The sequence below is a fragment of the Branchiostoma floridae genome, chromosome 8 (assembly GCF_000003815.2).
Source record: "Branchiostoma floridae strain S238N-H82 chromosome 8, Bfl_VNyyK, whole genome shotgun sequence".
Taxonomy (NCBI): Eukaryota; Metazoa; Chordata; class Leptocardii; order Amphioxiformes; family Branchiostomatidae; genus Branchiostoma; species Branchiostoma floridae.
In genome coordinates this window covers 24,163,472-24,186,382 of record NC_049986.1, presented here as the reverse complement: position 1 = coordinate 24,186,382, position 22,911 = coordinate 24,163,472, and the positions used below count along the sequence as shown (strand labels likewise).

At 43.1% G+C, this 22,911-nt stretch overlaps 1 protein-coding gene across 1 annotated transcript in view; it reads right to left on the bottom strand.

Moving 5' to 3' along the window:
• Nucleotides 1-22,911, bottom strand: part of LOC118422016 (centrosome-associated protein 350-like) — a 47,258-nt gene that overhangs the window by 22,453 nt on the left and 1,894 nt on the right. Inside the window, exons 2-19 of the mRNA XM_035829520.1 lie at nt 22,362-22,502; nt 21,816-21,864; nt 21,365-21,505; nt 20,570-20,981; nt 19,965-20,340; nt 18,654-18,845; nt 18,045-18,296; nt 17,434-17,609; nt 16,655-16,831; nt 15,756-15,925; nt 13,596-13,822; nt 13,136-13,249; nt 11,506-11,585; nt 11,026-11,113; nt 10,428-10,572; nt 7,855-8,038; nt 7,278-7,435; nt 6,586-6,796 (exon numbers count right to left, since the gene is read on the bottom strand). Of these exons, the coding sequence (XP_035685413.1) occupies nt 6,586-6,796; nt 7,278-7,435; nt 7,855-8,038; nt 10,428-10,572; nt 11,026-11,113; nt 11,506-11,585; nt 13,136-13,249; nt 13,596-13,822; nt 15,756-15,925; nt 16,655-16,831; nt 17,434-17,609; nt 18,045-18,296; nt 18,654-18,779 (2,108 nt within the window). The 5' untranslated portion in view covers nt 18,780-18,845; nt 19,965-20,340; nt 20,570-20,981; ... (1 more) ...; nt 21,816-21,864; nt 22,362-22,502. The remainder of the gene's footprint in view (nt 1-6,585; nt 6,797-7,277; nt 7,436-7,854; nt 8,039-10,427; nt 10,573-11,025; nt 11,114-11,505; nt 11,586-13,135; nt 13,250-13,595; nt 13,823-15,755; nt 15,926-16,654; nt 16,832-17,433; nt 17,610-18,044; nt 18,297-18,653; nt 18,846-19,964; nt 20,341-20,569; nt 20,982-21,364; nt 21,506-21,815; nt 21,865-22,361; nt 22,503-22,911) is intronic.

The window sequence follows — 22,911 nt, the reverse complement described above, 5'->3', positions numbered from 1 at the left end:
TAGGAAACAGGTAATAAACATTACACATGGATGTCTGAACAAAACTACTGTAAACAAAAACATTTGTGTTACACGTAACATTAGAATGACTCATGTTCTGTCCTGTGTCATCACTCGACACATCGTGGGGTCTGTACTTAACAGGTAATAAACATTACACATGGATGTCTGAACAGAACTAATGAAGGAGTTGGAGTATTCCTCCCCTATGGAGCTGTTCTGTCCTGTATCATCACTGGACACATCGTGGGGTCTGTAGTAAACAGGTAATAAACATTACACATGGATGTCTGAACAAAACTAATGAAGGAGTTGGAGTATTCCTCCCCTATGGAACTGTTCTGTCCTGTATCATCACTGGACACATCGTGGGGTCTGTAGGAAACAGGTAAGAAACATTACACATGGTTATCTAATGTAAACAAAAACATTCTAGGTGCGAGTGTCAGCACAGTGAATCAGTCATCTGATTAAGGTTGACGAGATCCACTGAAAATTCATGGTGAGTGTTTCCCTTGTGTTGAATCAAAGCCTGAAACTGTTCAACTATATACAAATTAATGTTAACATTAGAAGGGCTTCTGTCCTGTGTCGTTGCTCAACACATCATGCATGTGGTCTGCAGTAAATAGGTAATAAAGCATTACAAATTACACAAGACAAACACAAAATTCCTGTGTTAAAAGTTCTGCCCATACCCATTTCATCGCCCAAAATCAAAGCATCCTTGGGTTTCAGAGTGAGGGGAAACAGGTCAATTTTTTATGAACAATTTTTTAATCCGCATACATGTAATACATGTAGCAACATACACACAAAAGCAAACAAAATGATGGTAAAACTTCTTTGAATCATTCACAATTGTTACAACTTTCAATACAAGTCAACCAATAAGCTTCTCAACCAGGAAACATAAGAGAGCATATCCATTAGCTACAGAAAAATAAATAATCTACAGAAAAAATGCCTTTTAATGGGACAAATACAATCAACCACTTTTTGACACAGGTTGATGGATTTATAGGAATGCCGATTTTTGATTCCTAGTTATTCAAAGTAAACCAAAATCCTGTTCAAAAGCAAGATAGATTTTTAGCCCATCAGATAACATGATCATTGTATTTAGTACAGAACAGACATACACGGAAAAGATAAGCCGCTAATTGGAAGATGACATCTTAATTAATACATGTCCACAGTATAACACAATTATATCTGTCCCTAATTACCAATTATGCCACACATAAGTCATAACTGCAGTTAACTACACAGGAATTGATGCTCCCTAATGTCATTGTTTAAATCTGCCTGGACCTACATTGCCCAAGCAAGACCAGTGACACAGACAAATTGTTTAAAACAAGAAGTATGGACACTGGGCTTGAAATGCCATGATCATTTGTGACAGTACACATGTATATATTTACAAGACAAATTTACAAGCACCAAAAAAGTAGATTTTACAAAATGCAGATCTACATGGATACTGTTACTAGTATGCAAATCTAAAAGTCTTTAGCCTTCAGCAAGTGGTAAAAGACAGTACTGAAGTGAGTTCACAAAAAAATTAAGAATACCTACACTGTCACATCGACTGCCGCAGTTAAGGTACAGAAATACCTGTACACAACGAAGAAGTAATGCATGCACTTTCCCTATTTTGAGTTAAGAATACAGCAGTTACAAATCCCCTACAGCAAAATCTGCGCACTTGTCTTCACTACACACTTACATTCTTTGTATATACGTTTTTGTCCGACTTTTCATATGGACCAATGCAGGTAGACATCAAACACTGATATAAATGTACCTATCAAATTTGGATCAGGATCGGGTGACATTTTGAGGAGGAAGATTGAGGAAGAAGAAAGTTACGAATCCCTTACAGCCAGCAGAATCCTAGTGCAAGCCTGCGCTCCACATGGCTCCTCACGTAGAGAGATGTCTGCACCACGTACTGACACACCGCGAGCACCACCGCACCGCCGAACGTTACACACATGGGGGAACACTCTCACACCGCCAGCACCACCGCACCGCCGAACGTTACGCACATGGGGGAAACACTTCCACGCTGAGGTCGAACTCACGGTGAGCTCCCTTGCAAACCTTGGACTTACGAATGACTTATACCATGGACTATAGCGATTGTCCTTTTCTCACCCACAGTAAGTCCAATGGTTTAAAAATGGACTTACTCAGGGAGGACTGAAGATGGACTTACTAGTACTGTCACAATTTGTGTGAAGGATTTACTTCCATCAAAACTTGAACACCAACAGTTCTCAAACATGGCAAAATGGGGTGGACTTACTGTGGGAGTAACTCCCCCTCTAACACAAGTAAGTCCACCTTCAGTCTACATTCACCCTTTTCTAGGTCCAAGGTTTACATGGAACGTGAACCACCCGGTGCCGCTGCAGCCACCCATTCGGGAGGGATTATCACGGAGATCCCGGGAAGCTCGCCTTACCGTGCTGCCTCATTAATTATGCAGGGGTGGATCGCGTGTGGCACGTTCGTTAAAATTTATGTGGAAAAATGGTGCCTTTCCGTTGATATTAGGGTGACAAAATACTGCAATGTGGACTGTTTAATTTCCTTTTTGAACCAGTCCATTTGATATTAAGAGTTCTAATTCAAAAGGATGAGATAAAAATAGAATGCCAGGAAGAAAACTGAGTCTGAAATGATCACATAATACAAAATTGTGTCTTTCTTTCTCTATCAATCTGACAAAATACAACAAAGTCGATTGTTTATCATTTGATTTGTACTTTGGGCAACACAGTTTCAAGGTTTATTTTACTTTTGACAACAAGAAAAAATATGGTTGGGCAGAAAACTTGGCTCTTATTTCTTATTAACTTTTGGACTGAGACAAGAACAATGTGGTATACTACACTCTTGCTACAATTTAAAAGTCTAATAATAAAAAAAAAAAAGAACTAATAACAAAACAATAAGCTTGAAAAAGTCAGAGTAGCCTTTTGAAGCTGTAGGGGCCATTGTTGCCCACTTTGACCGAAATCACATGTACTCTCTGAAACTGAATACTAGTATCATCAACTTGACTTTAACAACTTGGAACCAGCTTCTGCTTTCATCCTGATTGAAAAAATAAAAACTTTCTAAAATCAATTTCAACCAAAAAAATAGATATGGGAAGCATGCCATATGTCATTATTACCCAGTATGATTTAGCACAGTGGTCGATAACTCAGATCAGCTGCTAAATCCTAGGGATAAGTTTTACATTGGGAGAGTCCACTTAACTGTCTTATAAAGGGGGTACAAAACTACAAGCCCATTATGTTTTCTCATCATACTACAATGTACATTTCTGAGAATAACAGCGATCTCAAATCAGCATAGCTGACTGAAGAGTTATACTCCTTCCACTGGTTGTGACAGAGAAGACAGAGACTAGTACACTTCCAAAAATCCCTTTTCTCTTTTCTTGTTTCTTCTTAAAAACAGAAAAAAATTCTTAAAACAAGAAAGCTTTCTGTATTTAAGAAAACAAATTTGTCAACACACTAAGAATTTTTTTTCTTATGATCATAAGTAATTTTGAACTGAGCTTATTCTTCTTACAAGCTTCTAGTATGTACATAAAAGCTACTTCCAGAAACTTTAAGTTATTCTTGTAGTTAGGTTTTTTTCTTTCTAAATGCAGATATTTGTACAGAATTGTACATTGTACAGGGGAAATTCCCTTAGCTCAGCTCTTTTTGACAAGCACAATGAACAGTGGATGATAGCTCAACATCCAGTCCTAACGACTGTGACCCTTTTAGTTTTAAGTAAGGTGCGTGTTGGAACCAGACATTGTTTAGGCCCTTTAAGGAATAACCAGTTCTAAAAATTTCAATATTCTGATTTTTCTAAAACTAATATAAGAATCAAAACTATACATTTTGTACATTGCACAAAATATACAATCCTTATAGATATATCTTATAGAGAGCAAAAATGTATAACATCAACATCGAATCTAATAAGTAGTTTGGACTAAACCCCACCATATTGCAGAATCTCCATATAGTCCCAGCATTCTGCCCACATCGCCATGATTCCAACCCGATAAACAGACATGACGGGTACAAGTGGGCAGATTGTTGCACTTCAACCTGAATCCCTCCATAAATTATCCCTTACATACAAATCTATGTGTGCTGGCCTTGACTCTGAAACGTCTGGGCACACAAAAATCATTTCCTTGGTAATCTACATACAGGTTCTGATATAAATCTTGAAGAAAAATGAAGCAAAAAAAAAAGGGAAAAATTAGCAACAAGTGAATCCACCAATCGATTCCCTCAAACTGTGTACACCATCACTATTAGGCCAAACCAATTTATTTTCTTGGATAAAGGATAATTTTTAGCAAAAGTGCAGAATGCAGACATGATGTAAGATGAGAGCTAGGAGGAACACTAGTCTTGCATCTGACTGTGTTCACTCCATAAAACTGTGACGAAAAAGACTCATGTTGATATATTTAGCATTACTTTCAAAAATCCAAAAAACAACATATCACATTGGTCTGGATTTAGGTATAGACCTCCCCCTTTTAGTAATTCTGTTTTCATGTTGAATCTGCAGTCACTGTGTCGTTTCCTGACTGAGAAACAATAAATCAAGATGGTAAGCCTGAATGAAGAATCCTCTGGGATTGTCAGAAGATAGATTTAGGGTAAGTCCTGTTCTAAGGAACTGCAAAGACTTTCAGCAAAAATCCGACTCACTGCTTACAGTCCAAAAGGCAGACCACTGTATCTGCATCTGTATCTATATAGCCGGTATAACCGCCATTCGGCGTAACACAACAGTATCTATATAGCCAGTATAACCGTCATTCGGCGTAACACACCAACTTCGCAGGCACGCGGCGCGGCAGCAGCTGGTTATATTACACTGAACGACCCGTCACACCTAACTTTTTGCACATCTATCTGCAAGCGTTCTTTAAAACTATCCGGAGAAGATGCCCCTACTGTGCTTGATGCTCAATGAACTCCATGGAGGTACCGGTACATGTATGCTATGCTGTGTTGATCTTTCCTATCTTATTTACTATGCATGTACTATGTATCTTTTCCAGTCCAAGAACCAATAAATCACATCAGTATGGCCTGAATGAAGAATTCTCTCGGGATATCCAGATGAAAGATTTAGGGTAAGGCTCGGCGGACGTGCGAGAGACAGGCTTTTATCCTGTAAGGGGATAATGTCTGGTGTGGTCGGGACGTCTGGCTCCGGGGGCATGTAATATTAATGTAACACAAACAGGCATGGAACAACTGTACGCTATGTCAGGGTTCATACTATAGACTATCAAAATGGTACGTCAAGGAAGGTTAGACATCCAGGTAACAAGATATGCCAGAAAGCAGCTACCTTGTACTTTAGCAACATGGATATGATTTTAGATATCCTACTTGGGATATAAAAATGGTACATAGTCGGCTTACGCTCCTTATATATGTAATTTGCACTTAACAATGATCAGAAAGAGCACTGGGAGTTGTACACACTCCACTATATATAGCCCCCTTCTACAGTGGCCTGTGTGGTCCCAGGGATATAGAAATGGATATGGCCATCGTCCCCATATACTGAAAGATGTGAGAAGGAATTTAAGTACATTGTACAATATAATATAACAACCACGCTTTACGGGTGCTTACCATTTATATATCTTTCTCAAAACAAACACAAGTCCCTGGTGCTGATATGGAAATCCCCACCTTAAAAACCTATGAACTGTTTCTTCTCTAAGTTAATTCCTTGTTTGTGTCTATGGGCTCAAAAGGTAACAGAGCATGCATTGCATTTCTACCACGTTCTTACACAATGCTGATGCTTTCACATGTAAATTCATGTGTGCAATCCACTGAAAATAACGATACTGCACGTCATTGCAAAGTTTGTAGCAAATACACAACTGTAAAATGCAATGTACACTGATATGGTCCTGTATAGGAGATTTGGATACTCCATTTAGAACCATCTGATAGAAGTTAATCAAGCTGATTAAATATTAACGATGCCAGTAACGAGCTGCCACATTAGGAAACACATCAATCTTTCCCAACCAGCTGATTCACCATAAATCAGTCAGGTCTAATTACAGGGACATGATGGGATTACCTGGTGTTATCGACCTCAGGGCATGATGATTCAATTGGGCTACATGTAGTTAAAAATCATGGCAAATGGGAACTGACAGTTTGGTTTTTACATGTTGGATCAACAACTTGTTTTACTTCAAACTGCATGTTTTCAAACAGAGGGGATACATGTATTTTGATTGATTAGTTCTGTAAGTTTAAGGAAGGCGTGCAAAATTCTGCTTAATTTTATAATTTTTCCCCAGCTTTAATAAGAACTCTTTTTAGATCAGTTTTAGGAGGTTTTTAGAAGTCAGATTGAATTTTTGGACAGATTTCAGAATTCAGGTATGCATCTTCATACACTGACATGAGCATGCCACCTACATGTAGTACATGTGTATATGAAACTGTTATCTTTGGTCTATCAGCACAAATTAAAAGAATGAAGTTCGGAATATCTCCTTACCTTGGTTTGTCTCCATTGGATTCCGTCCCGATTTCCTCCGGAATGGAGCTGGAGCGACTCCCGATCTCCTCGGCGATGGAGCTCTCGCTCTGGTTGCTATGGGAACGGCGGTGCTTCTTGGCGGAGGAGTCGTCTGCGGTCTTGGCACTCTCGGTGACCACGCTGTCCGGAGAGGCTGGGACTTTGGGCTGGGGCGTCGCGGCTGACTTGTCTGGATATGATTAAGACAAAGTTTACATTTCAAACCCATGCATCTAGATACATCAACAGGTCCAACAACATGGAATCTACTTATACTGCATTAAAAAAAAACTTGATCCATTGACAAAAAAAAACATACACTGTACATGTTTGTATTCAGCCTGCATACTTTTGACTTAATCTCCAAGCAGAGGTAAGGATCCAGCTTTGCAATATTGATAACCTATTCTATTGTAATTTTGAAGAGTTGACAAATGGTAAACTGACCTTTGCTACCCTTTGTGTTCTAACCCTATACAGACAATGCCTGTTCTAATTACATCCGTGATCACCAACCTTGTATTCTTGACCTCCAACGCTAGTGACATTTGCCCCCCTTTGGTGTACTGACACCTGGGTAGACCTTTGCCCCTTGACCTCCCACCCTGTACTGACCTTTGCCCCCTCTGCTATACTGAACTTTACCCCTTGACCTCCCACCCTGTACTGACCTTTGCCCCCCTTGACGTCCTCCCCCCAGACGGACAGCGCCTGCCTCTCCAGCGAGCGGACCTTCTTCTCCTCCGCATCCAGCTGCTGTTTCCATGCCAACAGGTCCTCCGCGTTCTTCTTACGGTGCTGCAGCTTCTGCTCGCGGGTCGTCAGGTACCTGGGGGGAACGACAAATATGTCTTCGGATGAAATAAACAACAAGCATTTCTCAGAGCTTTTTAACACAATACAAAACAAAAAAGCTTTACCTAGATGGCCTATGGCTGTATACACGGACATTCTAATGAATAAATTCCAGGAAAGAGAAAAAAAACATCTCTGTGTTCCATTGATGAAGGTTATATAACACATGTAGACCTTGAGGTAATAAGATGTGCCAAATATCAATTACACAAGGTACTGGATATACACCTAATTTTTGAAACAGTCAGACGTTCAGTTAGAATCCACTACTTTCGACAGTGACACTGAACAGATCTGTCGAAGAGCAGGTTTTATAACCTAACCATCTCTATGTTCCTTTACAACATAAAATGATTCCAAAATGTTTTTGAAGTTGAGAAAAGGCTTCTTCACCTTTCGTCCTTTGGGTCGTGCATCTTCTTGAGTTTCTCCAGCATCTTGGCCTCAGCGTCTGAGACGGAGTCCTTCCTGTCTCTCGGGGTGTCTCCTGAGACGTCTCCAGGTGCGGCCGCGGCGCCCCTGTCCGCAGGTGAGACCTTATCCGACAACTCCTCAGGGATCTCCTCGTCTGAGGCTCCTGGTGGGGAAAGGCTCAGATTAGCTGATGATGAATAGACTCTTGTTACACGTCAACCATTGATTTAATTCCACTGATGTTTCAGTGACCGTCTCTCATCTGACTCAGGGCAACTCTGACTGGTTGACTTTGTATTACAGCACAGGTGTTCTTGCTTACAGTTTGCCGTAAAAAAGAAATGGTTATGAGAAAAAGAGTCCCTTTTTCAGTGACATACATCTACATGTATGAACCTGATGAAACTACATTTTGTATTCATGGATTCCTTTCATGATCTTGTATATCATTGAGGCAGTGCTCTTCCCCATAAGGTACATGTATTGAAATCAAACCAGTCTTTAACTGTTTTTTTGGAGAATCATCTTTTCAAGTGTTACCTGTGTCCTTTTTCCTGCCCCTGATCTTGTCCCGTATGGCGGCCGTGCTCTGATCTTACACAATCGTCACCACAGACTTACCTGTGTCCTTTTTCCTGCCCCTGATCTTGTCCCGTATGGCGGCCGTGCTCTGATCTTACACCACAGTCACCAGACTTACCTGTGTCCTTTTTCCTGCCCCTGATCTTGTCCTGTATGGCGGCCGTGCTCTGATCTTACACCAGTCACCACAGACTTACCTGTGTCCTTTTTCCTGCCCCTGATCTTGTCCTGTATGGCTGCTGTGCTCTGATCTTACACCAGTCACCACAGACTTACCTGTGTCCTTTTTCCTGCCCCTGATCTTGTCCCGGATGGCTGCTGTGCTCTGATCTTACACCATAGTCACCACAGACTTACCTGTGTCCTTTTTCCTGCCCCTGATCTTGTCCCGGATGGCTGCCGTGCTCTGATCTTACACCATAGTCACCACAGACTTACCTGTGTCCTTTTTCCTGCTCCTGATCTTGTCCCGTATAGCTGCCATGCTCTGATCTTACACCAGTCACCACAGACTTACCTGTGTCCTTTTTCCTGCCCCTGATCTTGTCCCGGATGGCGGCCATGCTCTGATCTTACACCACAGTCACCACAGACTTACCTGTGTCCTTTTTCCTGCTCTGATCTTGTCCCGTATGGCAGCCGTGCTCTGATCTTACACCACAGTCACCAGACTTACCTGCGTCCTTTTTCCTGCTCCTGATCTTGTCCCGGATGGCGGCCGTGCTCTGATCTTACACCAGTCACCACAGACTTACATGTACCTGTGTCCTTTTTCCTGCCCCTGATCTTGTCCCTTATAGCTGCCGTGCTCTGATCTTACACCACAGTCACCACAGACTTACCTGTGTCCTTTTTCCTGCCCCTGATCTTGTCCCGGATGGCAGCCGTGCTCTGATCTTACACCATAGTCACCAGACTTACCTGTGTCCTTTTTCCTGCCCCTGATCTTGTCCTGTATGGCAGCCGTGCTCTGATCTTACACCACAGTCACCACAGACTTACCTGTGTCCTTTTTCCTGCCCCTGATCTTGTCCTGTATGGCAGCCGTGCTCTGATCTTACACCATAGTCACCACAGACTTACCTGTGTCCTTCTTCCTGCCCCTGATCTTGTCCCGTATGGCTGCCGTACTCTGATCTTACACCAGTCACCACAGACTTACCTGTGTCCTTTTTCCTGCCCCTGATCTTGTCCCGTATGGCTGCCGTGCTCTGATCTTACACCACAGTCACCACAGACTTACCTGTGTCCTTTTTCCTGCCCCTGATCTTGTCCCGGATGGCTGCTGTGCTCTGATCTTACACCATAGTCACCACAGACTTACCTGTGTCCTTTTTCCTGCCCCTGATTTTGTCCCGTATGGCTGCCGTACTCTGATCTTACACCAGTCACCACAGACTTACCTGTGTCCTTTTTCCTGCCCCTGATCTTGTCCCGTATGGCTGCCGTGCTCTGATCTTACACCATAGTCACCACAGACTTCCTGTGTCCTTTTTCCTGGCCCTGACCTTGTCCCGGATGGCGGCCGTGCTCTGATCTTACACCAGTCACCACAGACTTACATGTACCTGTGTCCTTTTTCCTGCCCCTGATCTTGTCCCTTATAGCTGCCGTGCTCTGATCTTACACCACAGTCACCACAGACTTACCTGTGTCCTTTTTCCTGCCCCTGATCTTGTCCCGGATGGCAGCCGTGCTCTGATCTTACACCACAGTCACCACAGACTTACCTGTGTCCTTTTTCCTGCCCCTGATCTTGTCCCTTATAGCTGCCGTGCTCTGATCTTACACCACAGTCACCACAGACTTACCTGTGTCCTTTTTCCTGCTCTGATCTTGTCCCGGATGGCAGCCGTGCTCTGATCTTACACCATAGTCACCAGACTTACCTGTGTCCTTTTTCCTGCCCCTGATCTTGTCCTGTATGGCAGCCGTGCTCTGATCTTACACCACAGTCACCACAGACTTACCTGTGTCCTTTTTCCTGCTCCTGATCTTGTCCCGGATGGCAGCCGTGCTTTGTCTCATCTTCATGATTTCCTGCTGCTGCATGAAGAGCAGCTGTCGCTCACGGCTCGCAGCCTTGTTCGCCTCACGGAGACGCTTGATCTCTGCCTGTTAGGGGTTAAAAGGTTTATAGGGTGTTGTGTCTTTATATTGTAACATTAACTTTGTTTTTTGGGGACAAAAGGAAAAGCTGCAGCTCACAGCTCGCCGCCTTGTTTGCCTCGCGGAGACGTTTCATCTCTGCCTCTTAGGGTTTTAGACAGCAGAGGTTAGTAGGGAGTTTAGTCTTCATACATTAACTTTGTGTTCTCAGTATAGAATTTAAGCTGACTCATATTACTAGTAACCTTGTTTGCGACACAGAGGTGCTTGATACATGTAATTACATGTTTTTTACTTGAGACATCTTACTAGTAGATATTTTTGAATATGACGTCATGCATTTTATTTATCAGGTCTTATGTCAGGTTTTACTTACATTGTAATGTAGTTTGAATGTACATGTACCCTTTAGCATACCTACAACTTACACACTTTGTCAGAGTATTTTGTATCCCTTACCTGCTCAGTCTGTAATCTCAGCATCAGTCCTCGCTGTCTCTTCCTGATGGGTGGCATGCTGTCATCCGCACCCTTGTCTCTCAGTCGCCTAGCAACAACACAAACACAAACAACATCAGTTAGAACAACAAACAGCATCAGTCCCCGCTGTCTCTTCCTGATTGGTGGCATGCTGTCATCCGCACCTTTGTCTCTCAGTCGCCTAGCAACAACACAAATATAAATAACAACAATCAGAACTACAAACAGCATCAATCCCTGCTGTCCCTCAAATGCCTAGCAACCACACAAACACAAACAACAACAATTAGAACAAACATCTGAGCTTTTTTTGTTAACACAACAGTTTTTCTCTTCTGCCTCTATACTACACTTTTGTCAACAATCTCCTGTTCAAATTTTCTTTTTTTGAAAGGTACCGTTACAATTCTTCCACCCTAAATCCCTCTACCATTGACAGTCCCTCTAGTCAAGACTCACTTCTTCTGGTGCTCGAGCCAGTCCAGCTCTGCCTTGGTCTTCTCCTTCAGAGCCTTTTCTCTCAGCCGTAGCAGGGATGCCTGCGGATAAGCACAAACAAAATCAGTCATAGGATATTAGAGTTTACTGGTACCCAACCCGATGGGGCGATGCACACTTAATCTGTAACAACTCAGTGAGAATGAGAAATTTGAAAACCAATTTGTTGATGAGACAATGTTATCTCATCATCAACCAATTTGTTTTTCTGCATCCATGAGACAAAAAGTAACCTTTTCCCTGCTATCTTACACCTAAAATCAACACAAATTTGGTGCCAGATGGTACCTTAGCATGCTTAAGGTTAAAAGATACATTTGTGCATGTACAGATAATGCACATGAACATGTAACACCAAGATAGCTCGAAGCATGAGACTGGAATAAAACCAAGCTTGGTCAGAAAAAGCCAAGTTAAAAATGATATTACCTACATTTATATGACTTATTGCCAATGTCTGTATCACCATATCAGTAACTACTGTAACAGCTACATGTAAGATATAAAAGTTCTCTAACTGCCTTTAGTATCAAAAAGCAGTTGTTGGTAAACTGTATTACTTGCAAACTCATGTAACGTCATAAATTCCTGCCACAATAAAACAAGTCCATCACCAAGAAAAGTTAACACACTGTCTATGGCACACATGCAGAATGTTGTGGTGTCGCTTAGAATATATATGGAGAAAATAAAACGAAACAAATCAAACTCAAAGACGAAATGTTGAAAGAAAAGAGCTCAGCAAGGTCATGTACTAGCAAGGGGGAGGGGGGCGGGGTCGTCCATGGTATACCTGTTTCTGTGCCTGAACCATTTTGCTGCGGAGGTACTCACACACCAGGTCTATAACCACACAGCCTTGCGAGATGAACTGGGCCCCACCAACGCACGGATGGAAGGAAGAGAAGAAGAAGGAAAAAACGAAAGAAGAAAGAGAAAATGGACAGAACCACAAATGAGTGAGGGGACACAGGAAGACAAAAACACAGGTGAAAAAGAAACAAACTGAAGATAAAAGTGAGAACGATAAAGAGATACACCACACTACTACACAACACTTAACTACTGTCAACTAAATATTGAATAAAATCAAATTGTACTTCATACATTCAAAACTCTAGAAAACCCTGCCATAATGGAGTCTATTACTGCAAGCTTGAGTCTGTATTGTCACAATAGCCAAATTTTGCCATAACCATTCTTTTGTTGTGTCAAGGATGTTTTATGAAGTGTTGAAATGGCAAACAATTTGCACGTCTTTTGTTAGTGAATTTAGAGAACACCAACTACTGATAATGTAACAGAAGTTTGAATACCAATAAAGATGTTTTAATGAATAGTTGAGCACCACTACCTATGATGTAACAGAAAGTTAAGTAACAATGCTGATGATGTAACACAAACAGAATCCTGTGTACCTCTACTGATGATGTAACAGAACCCTGTGTACCATTATCAATGATGTAAGATAACCATGTGCACCCCTCCTGATGATGTAAGATAACCACGTGTACCCCTCCTGATGATTTAACAGAACCCTGTGCACCATTACCAATGATGTAAGATGTGCACCCCTACTGATGATGCATACCTGGTGCCTTGCCCTGACCTCCTCCTCATGCATGTACTGCTGCACCATGTCTGACATGAAGTGGCTGAACGAGTCCTCTGCTGAGAAGGGCGTGCTCACCCCTTCAAACGTGAACTGTAAAAAACAACATTGCTGGTAAATATGAACAGTCAACAGGAACCATCATGGTCAAACTGTGTTCCAACATACAAGTAAAGAACAATTGCTTTTCTGGATATTTTATACTGAAGTCTTCCTCAGGGTTAAATGACCAATTTAGAAATGCGTGACTTCAATATACTTCATGTCAGGAAGCTTACATTTGTAACCTGTACAACATTGTTGGTGAAGAAATACTTAATGGGATCAACACTAAAACTTACTTGGAAGCAACTGAACCTAAGTTTCTCAAATACAACTTTTTTCAAATAGTTTTTGCCATTGCAGATTTGGTTTTCAAGTTATTGTTTTATTTTGTCACCTTTCCTGACCCGACAGTTGAGTGAAGCTCGTCTGAAGAGTAAGACGCAGCGTCAGACTGGTCCCGTGGGCTCGCCTCTGGTGTCTTCGTCTTCTTCCCGCCGATGCTGCGTCTGCGGTGACTCTCGGACGGGAGCAGCATCTTAAAGGACATTTCCTCCATCTCAGACTCTGTTAGGGACTCGTCAAACTTCATGGAGTAGCTGTACTCACTACCGGACACGGACACTGGAAAAAAGTTTGAAGATTAGGAAACTTTGTCAATATTCTCAAGAAAGCACACAAGAAAGGAACAGTCGTCATTGAACCAACTAGAATTTTGGACTCGTAAAACTTCATGGAGTAGCTGTATTCGCTTCCGGACACGGACACTGCAAAAAGTTTGAAGATTAGGAAACTTTGTCAACATTCCCAAGAAAGTACAGCAGTCATTGTTGAACCAACTGGAGTTTTGAGCTCGTCAAACTTCATGGAGTAACTGTACTCACTTCCGGACACGGACACTGCAAAAAAGTTTGAAGATTAGGAAACTTTGTCAACATTCCCAAGAAAGTACCTCAGCCATCATTTAACCAACTGGAGTTTTGAAAAAGAATCTTCAGCGCCTGAAAAAGGAAAGTAAATTTGTTTGCACCTTTGTTTATTTGTTAGAAGCTCATATCAGCCTGAAGGCCACTTTCTTTAGGTCATGAGGGAAGAGGTAAAGGTTAGACGAATAATTAAGCTTCCTCATTGAGCAATAAACTAGAACTTTAATTCAAAATAAATAAATAAATAATCTTTAACTATCAAGATTACAACAATATTCTTTTAAAGCCATTTAATACATTGACTGACCTCATATTAAATCAGTGTTCTCACCAGGATTTTTTCACAGCGTCAGGGCAGGGGTTTGGGGGCCGCCGAAGGCCCCCGGCGGGGTCCAGGGCCAGAGCCCCGGTGGTGGGCCCCAGGGGGGCGAAGCCCCCCGGAAGCTCTTGCATTTTAGGCTATTCAGAAGGCTTATTGTATCAGTTTTTAGGGGCATATCTACGATAATTGTAGCAGTTTGACGTAACGATACTTTGAGTCAAAGCATCAAAGACAACTAAAAACTCATGAACAACAAACTTTACTCAGCTCAACAGTACTCATAAATATTGTCCGGTTTGCCACCAACTTTTTCTAGATAAACAACTTTGACAGTCTCTGTTTCCATCGTATTTTTTTTCATCGTAAACAGAACAAAACACGCAGAAACATGTGCTCGGCACGGGGAATCCCCGGCCGACTTTCAAGTTCGCGATCGGCGGACGAATAATGCGTTCACATAAGAGGTGTCGGACGTAAAAACAACAAGAATACCTTTGCTTCCTTTTGATATGAGTTTTGGGCCCGCAAAATCTCCAAAACGGCAGAAATTTTCGGGGTAAAATACGGTAAAATTTGCTCTAAAAATGGCGGTCGTTGCTGTTGTTTATCCTAAACCAATGAGATCGCTAGCTTCCCCTGACGTCACAGAGACGCATCAGATCTCGCGAGAATTTTTTGCGAGATTTTACGATGTTTTCGCCGCCATTACCGCTAGCTGCCTGCATGCACGCACGATGTTTTCGTCATTTCTCAACGCAAATTTCTCGATCTTTGGAAGGTTTTAGATGATTTACAAGTATACTGCAACATAAAAGGGAATGTATACAAGTGCTATTTTTGTGCAAGTCCAAGAAGCGTTTCTTGCCGTTCCGATTTTAACCGGACTTGAACCGAAACTTTTTACAAGTTTTGTGCCGGTTCTCTGTTTACAGTACAGAACGCACGCCGCGCAAGGGGCGGTCCTGGGTGGGGGCTGCGAGATAGCGGTACGCGGGGTGCTATAAAACACCTCCCTTCGAGCTGAAACTTCCTGAAACAGCGGAGGCGCGTGCTTGGCACGTGCTTTCGCATTTTTACTACGGTATTTTTCCAGTTTTCCCCCATTTTTTTGCCGCTACGCTGGGTGAAAATACAGCGTAGCGGGCTTTTTACAGCGTCATTTTTCCAGCCCACAGCGTATCGGCCCGCTATGCTGAAAAGGCCTGGTGAGAACACTGTAAATACTTCTCTAGCTGCAATGTTGATAAGTAGATGCTACATAATAAACTAATAATGACCCTAATGACACCAAGTCTAAGACTCTTAGTACCTTTGTCTTCGGGAATCTCCTCAGCGATGCTCTCATCCTTGGAAACGTCGGCAGCGCCCGAGGGAAGCTCCTCGCCGATGGAAGACTGCGAATCGTTCCCTCTGCGGGCTGCGGCCTTCTGGGATTGCTCGCTGACCGTGGGGATGTCCTCGCTGATGCTGTCTGTGTGCCTGAAAAACGTGACGGCCAGTTTAGTAATGTGGTGGTAAGACAAACATCATTCTGGAATTTTGCCCTAGGCATACAATGACATAATCTTAATAAGTGTTTATCAAATAAACTTGGCAGTTATCTATCTAGCTAATAACCTTACATTTGTTGTGTAAAAGTATATGCATTTAAGTATGCTGCGCATATCAAAATAGACTAATTGTTTGTTAAAACCACATCACTAGTCATTCTCATATCACTGGTGTTACCTTGTCGGTAATGGGAGATATGGTATCATTTTGCTGTTTTACATGTTTAACAGCTTGTTAAAACAAACAACTTAAAGTTATGTCACAGATGATTGGACCTATGTGAGCCTGACAAGTTTCTTTCCTCCCTAAAGCACATAAAGCTTGCTATAACCTTACCTGTTACCATGTGCAAAAGGAAACTAGAAGAGCATCTACTGTAAATGCAGAAATGTTTGCGGTGGATTAATGTTTGCGGTTTTCCAGTGACCGCTTCACCCCGAACTTAAAACCACCGCGAACATTTTTCTATTATGGTATTAGACTGCAGTCTATGGTGTTACCGAGAAATTAAAAAGTCCCTTTCCCCGCTACCGCGAAATTAGATACCTGCGAACTTAAATGCATTTACAGTATTTAAATCTTCTGTTCTTTTGCTGTCTTTCTTGCTTCAAACATGCTCATAAAGAATTACAGAAAATCTATAAGAATCTCACTTACCCCTCAGACTTGGGCGGGGACCTTGGTCGTGTCTTGGCCGGTGGCTTCTCCTGTACAGAAGGGGGGGACTTGGAGAGGGACGTCTTGGCAGGCGACGTCTCAGACCTGTCGTAGTCTGTGGTGGTGTAACTGCTGCTGTAGGAGCTTCTGGTGTCTGGCCGGCCGCGATCTCGGGATCTAAGAAGTTAGGTAACGGTTAGGGTAAGGTTTACTCCTATTATCAATTACATGTGCCTGAATATCATGATCTTTGAAGGACATTTTCTTTTAATGCAGAGGGTGACTCTGACAGTCTTGCCTAATAGCCACCTCCAGTACTACAAAGTGTAGTCAAAAGCCACATTCTGTCTCAAGGATCGCGGGATCTAAGGAGTTATGGTAAAGGTTAGGCTTTTAGATAAGTAACTTGACATACATCTAATCCAGAATTGTATCTAGTACCCTTTGAGTTTCAGAAAAAGTTACTGATAACATTAGGCTGCATCTGGAATCCAGATGCAGCCTAATATTATCAGTAACTTTTTCTGAACTTCAAAGGGTACCAGATACATGCATTATACATGTATCGGTCCTCAATGTAGTAAGTGCAGCATCACTTTTAAATAAGATCAAATATGTTCAATAGCCCTTCAAACTAATGAGGAACATTGCAGATTACTATTGTCATAATCTTTAAGTTTGCAGATACCATTTTTTTACTTTTACATAATTACATGTCCTGTATATCAGCTTTTCAAGTTGCTGTTTTCCCTTAGTTGTATCACTTTACTGTTACCCACCTGTAAGCCTGGCTGCCCTGCTGCAGGGTTTTCAGCAGCTGTTCCTGTTGTCTGTTCTGCTGTTCCATGGCTGCGGTGACAGCTGCTGTTGCTGCGGCTGTTGCTGTCTCGGTGGCCAGCCTGCCAGCATCGTGAGCCTGCATGGCTGAGGTCTGCTCTAGAGAAGCAGTCTTGGCCTACGAACATCACAAGAAGTATCACTACCAACTCTACATATGGTTGCAATCAGAGCTGTCATCGGCTTTAATTTTTTTCCTTCTTGTTGAGTGATGGGCCCTGGAGACCGCCCTGGTTGCAATATGTTTTTTTTCTTTTTCATGTTGCTATTTGGAATTCAGCAAAATGCTTTTAAATTGGGAAGGTTGACTTTGCAAGGAGAAAATATTATCCCTGTCCTTGGTGCTGAATGTTATGCAGCACTGGTCATCCGTTCCACTCTTCGACAGTTTGGGAAAAAAATGGTTTGAAACACTTCAATATTATCCTGGGTTGACGATTCTGATATCTTTAAAGTGATATTGCAATGTATGAGTGTCTTTTTTATTCAAATGTGTGTTTTATTTCTATGTCTAAAACAAAAACCACTGCAAACCAAAGCACCACAGTCTCACCTCTGCCAGTTGCTTGGCAGCCTCTGCCGTGGCCCTCGTAGCTTCCGCTTGCGTCTCCATGAGTTTCCGCGCCGAGTCATTAATTGATGACGAAGCCTCGTTGCGTACATGCGCGATGGCCTGGGCCGCCTCGGCCGCAGTGCTGGCGGCTTTCCGGCGCGCATCCTCGAGCTGGCGACTGGCCTCCACGGCCTCCTGTCGCGCCTTCATGGTCAGCTCGGCCATCTCACGCTCGTGCTGCTGCTGTCGGGCCTGGAACAACAAACAAAGATGGCTCACAAAAAGACAAAGCTCTACAGATAGGACATAACATTATCGTTACATCTTCAAGCCCAAAACTGTAGGTAAAGTTCTTGCAGTCTGCTATATTTTAGTTGTTTTGCAAAAAGACAAGGTTCTTCTCGCAAGTACAATCCTGCAAACCAGCAAGTCTATTTTAGCTAAAATTTGCATCCTATCATGCTTTGTATTCTTTGGATATCTTCGTTTTTTCTTTGGATACTTCATTCCCTCATTATATTAGCTGTCCACATTCCCTTCCTGCAACGCTGGATATCAAATACCTGAAAAATACATAGGAAATGTACGATGACACTGTTAGGACATTACCTTGAGAATCTGTGCGAGTGAGACGGACTCCTGTTGCGCCATGCCAACGCCCCGCGTACGTTCCACATCGCCCAGCTGCCGGACCGACTCCTCCACGGACTCCAGATAGTTCAGCTCGGCGGCCATGCGGTTCCCCAGGCTCGCTGGCGAGTAGCGGGATCCCACACTGTAGGACCCAGAGGTGGGCAGGGGCTGGGAAGTACAGAGTTACATATTTAAATTTTAATATTTCTACGTTTAAAGTAAAAAAGTACTGCCTCCACAGACTCCAGATAGTTCAACTCGGCAGCCATGCGGTTTCCAAGGCTCGCGGGCGAGTAGCGGGATCCCACGCTGTAGGACCCAGAGGTGGGAAGGGGCTGGGGAGTACAGACTTAAAGTTTAATGTTTCTACTTTCAAAGTAAAAAAATACTGCTTCCAGACTCTAGCCTAGACCTAGAGTCTAGGTAGTTAAGCTCAGCAGCCATGCGGTTCCCCAGGCTAGCCGGCGAGTAGCGGGATCCCACGCTGTAGGACCCAGAGGTGGGAAGGGGCTGGGGAGTACAGAGTTACAAGTTTAATGTTTCTACTTTCAAAGTAAAAATGTACTGCTTCCAGACTCTAGCCTAGACCTAGAGTCTAGGTAGTTCAGCTCAGCAGCCATGCGGTTCCCCAGGCTAGCCGGCGAGTAGTGGGATTCCACGCTGTAGGAACCTGAGGTGGGCAGGGGCTGGGAAGTACAGAGTTACATATTTGAATTTTAATATTTCTACTTTTAAAGTAAAAAAGGATTGAAATGGCATGAAAAATTACAGAAAACAATGATTACCATATACCAATATCTTGGAAACAATGGGCAGTGTGAGAGAGAGACTCAAGTATCAAAGCATTGTAAAAAGTTATCAAATGCCTTCCTACATGTAAGATAATATAAGCTGGTAATTATGTTACCTTCACAGAAGGGAACATATCTGTTTTTGCTTTGTTTCTTCTTCTTCTTCTCCGCACAAATAAGGTCAACGACCTGGACCAGACGGCTGTCACCATGGTAACCGGTAAAGTAGCAGGCACCATGTGGTGTTCGGTTACATAATGTAGCAAATGTCAGATCTAGAGGGGCTCGGGTCACTACATTTAGAAATGTGTTCAAATAAGAATTCAATGAACAAAACAGTTGCCAGTGTTAGACTACAACATGTGAAGGCAACATTCTGTATTTGCTTGCAAATATTACCTTTCTAGTTGTTTTTTTTATATCATTTTGGCATTACATTTCGACACCTACAATGTATATACATTCATATGTCATATAATCCTTCACCATAACCTACCCGAAAGGAAGATCTGGGTACGTCTCTGTCGTATCTACTTGTGCCGTAGTCTCTTCTGCCCTCTACTGGGGAGGGGGTTCTTCTGTAGCCTCCTTCTGTCGGAGAGTACACCCCCCTCCTGGCACCCCCCTCGATGGGGGAGGGGGTTTTCCTATGCACACTGCCGTCTGTTGGAGAGGGGGTCTTCCTTCGTGCACCGTCGATCGGAGACCGGGAGCGGAGGTCGATGGTGTAGGGGGATGTTCTAGGGGGGTCTGAGGTTCTAGGGGGGTCTGAGGTTCTAGGGGGGTCTGAGGTTCTAGGGGGGTCTGTGTGGCTCCTGGAAGACTGACTGTGTGAGGGTTGTCTCTGTGGAGACAGTTGCTCGTCTTCAGAACTGAGGTGGGACGGAAAGAAAATTACTGCATATTCAAAAACATTACAAAGGAACAAACAACGCTTCCTCGTGCTAAGTCTTCTCTATCAGTACTCAACATTTTTCAAAGACTTAATTGTTTACTCCTCCAGCAATCTCAGTACAAACAAAATGAGAATCTACAACTGAATGGCCTGGTAGAGACTCCTTCATTACAATAAGGAAACAGACAATAATGTTCTCCACTAACCTGAGTGTTAAGGAGGAGTTTAAGGTGTCTTCATCCTTGTCTTGAGCCGACCTTGAGTAGTGACTCGATCTTCCTGCACCCTCTCTCTCGATTGGCTTGGAGTGGAGGCTGCTACCAATTGGTTCCTTTGGCAACGACCCATGACCTCTCTCTGATCCGTAGCTATGACTTTTGACCCCATTTGTAGGGTGGAGTCTATCATCCCTGTAACTCGAGCCCCTACTGCCATGTTGGTTCCCTGTGATGTCATCCCTGTAACCCGACCCCCTGCTGCCATGTTGAGGTCGTGAGGTCGCGGAGCTAGTGAAGTCTTCTTCGTAGTCGTCAGGTTGTGGGGAGGGGTTTCTGTAGGGGTCTGTGACACGGGGGGAGGGGGTCCGGGACTTCGGCCGCTCGGACTGGCCATGTCTCGCTGTGAAACACAATGTAACTGTTATGATGAAGTAGGACAACACAACAGGGCCCAGGAAGGGTCAGCTGAGGTCCACTTCTCAGAAACTCTCTCAGTTACATGGAGAGGGTTTCTGAGAAGTGAGCCAGGTGGCCATGGCAGCCAATTAAGTGTCTGCACCGATTCTGGTGTGTTTGAGTGATCCTTTAATTAAAACGGACCTTTGAACATTGGCGTTGTCGGCAGGATCAGTGTAAGACCAGCAACAGTAAATGACTAACCTTTCCTGGCTTCCTCATACTGCCGTGTGTAGATGTTGATGACACCCAGGCTGTCCCCCCTCGGCTCCTCCCATGGACCAGTCCGCTACACTATAGGGGTGTCAGGTGTATAACTTTACTAACCTTTCCTGGCTTCCTCATACTGGCGTGTGTAGATGTTTATAACACTGAAGCTGTCTCCCCTCGGCTCCTCCCATGGGTACTTCCTCCTGACCGTGTCCTCATGTGGCCTCCACGGATCCAGCGGTTTGTAGTGGTGGTCGTCTGGGAAAGGGACAACAGGCGTTTACTCATTAGGTTTTAAACAAGTGACTGTACATGTAGTCTGAGAAGTGTACTCATTTCCACTTGCGTAAAGTGAGGAAAGTTGTGTTAAGTGCCTTTCCGAAGGACACAGATCGGTAGCATGGCAGGATTTGAATGTAGGACCTACATGCTAGTTACTCTGCTGTTACCCCACATAATCCCTACATTTCTAGTCTTCATAATATGTCTTATCTTGCATTGGGCAGAATAATAAATAAATATTAATAAATTACTAACAGTTACAGTATGATTTGTGTAAAAGTCTCACCTTTCTTGGTGGCAGCACAGAACTCAGGCTTGGTTAACGTGTCTGCAATCTGGGAGTAAATAACGATAACATCAACACTGTGTACTTTGTATTCAAACAAGGCATCAGAAATCCTTACCAATGAATTCGAAATTCCAATTGCCTGATGCCAAATCGGAGGGAATAGGATGGTGCCCAGAACTGTTTCAGCCCTGGGCCGCACAGATTTGTGCACAGATTTGCTTCCACTGGAAGCTGTGTGTATGTTTAACTACATAACCATACTCCCTAAATGCTGAGTGCTAAGCAGAGAAAGCAGTTAGTAAATAAAAGTAATAAAGGTTTTGGTATATATGACTGGGGATCAAACTCACAACCTTTTGAATGCTAGGAGAACACTCTACCCACTTTGCACCGGTGGGTCTATTGTAAAATTATCAACTAGGTTTTTTACGTATATACCTACTATATTGTTATAGAATTGTCGTCACACCTAAAGATATAATCAAATCTTTTTGTGATATGATGTCTCTTGAAATCCTGTTGTATGAAAAGAAAGATACTCACCTTCCTTCCAGGAGGTGGCTCTTGTCTTGGGCTGTCCAAGGTGGAGTCTGTGAGCGTTCCCTCCGACAGGGACCCCCCACTGAGCCTGCCCCCGCTCAGACTGGAGGTGTTACTCCTGGTCTCCTCATCCACTGCTGACAGCTGGGGACAATAAAGTGTTTTAGTTGAAGAAAATTCGAATTCTTCAGACAGACAGAAAGAACTCACTTACATGTACATGAGAGCCCACCGACCTTCCCTCAACCAAGACTGGGACCGATACCGACTGCCAAGCATCTATCACCCTTTGCTGACGTCACACTTCCAGTCTAAATTTGGGTCATTTAAACTTGATAAGGATCAGAGGACTGATCAAAAGCTGTTAGTAAGCACTTTATTTTGTGTATGGATATAGGGTTTTTGAAATTGTAACATAACAGTTGGTGTTGCTTTTAGGGACACAAACTAATGTCTACAAGATATGTGCAACAGTTCCCTACCCCGAGGTTCGCCCCGGCTCCCCCCTAGAGTGCGTCCTGACGGCAGTCTCCAGTCCAACCCGGATAACCTA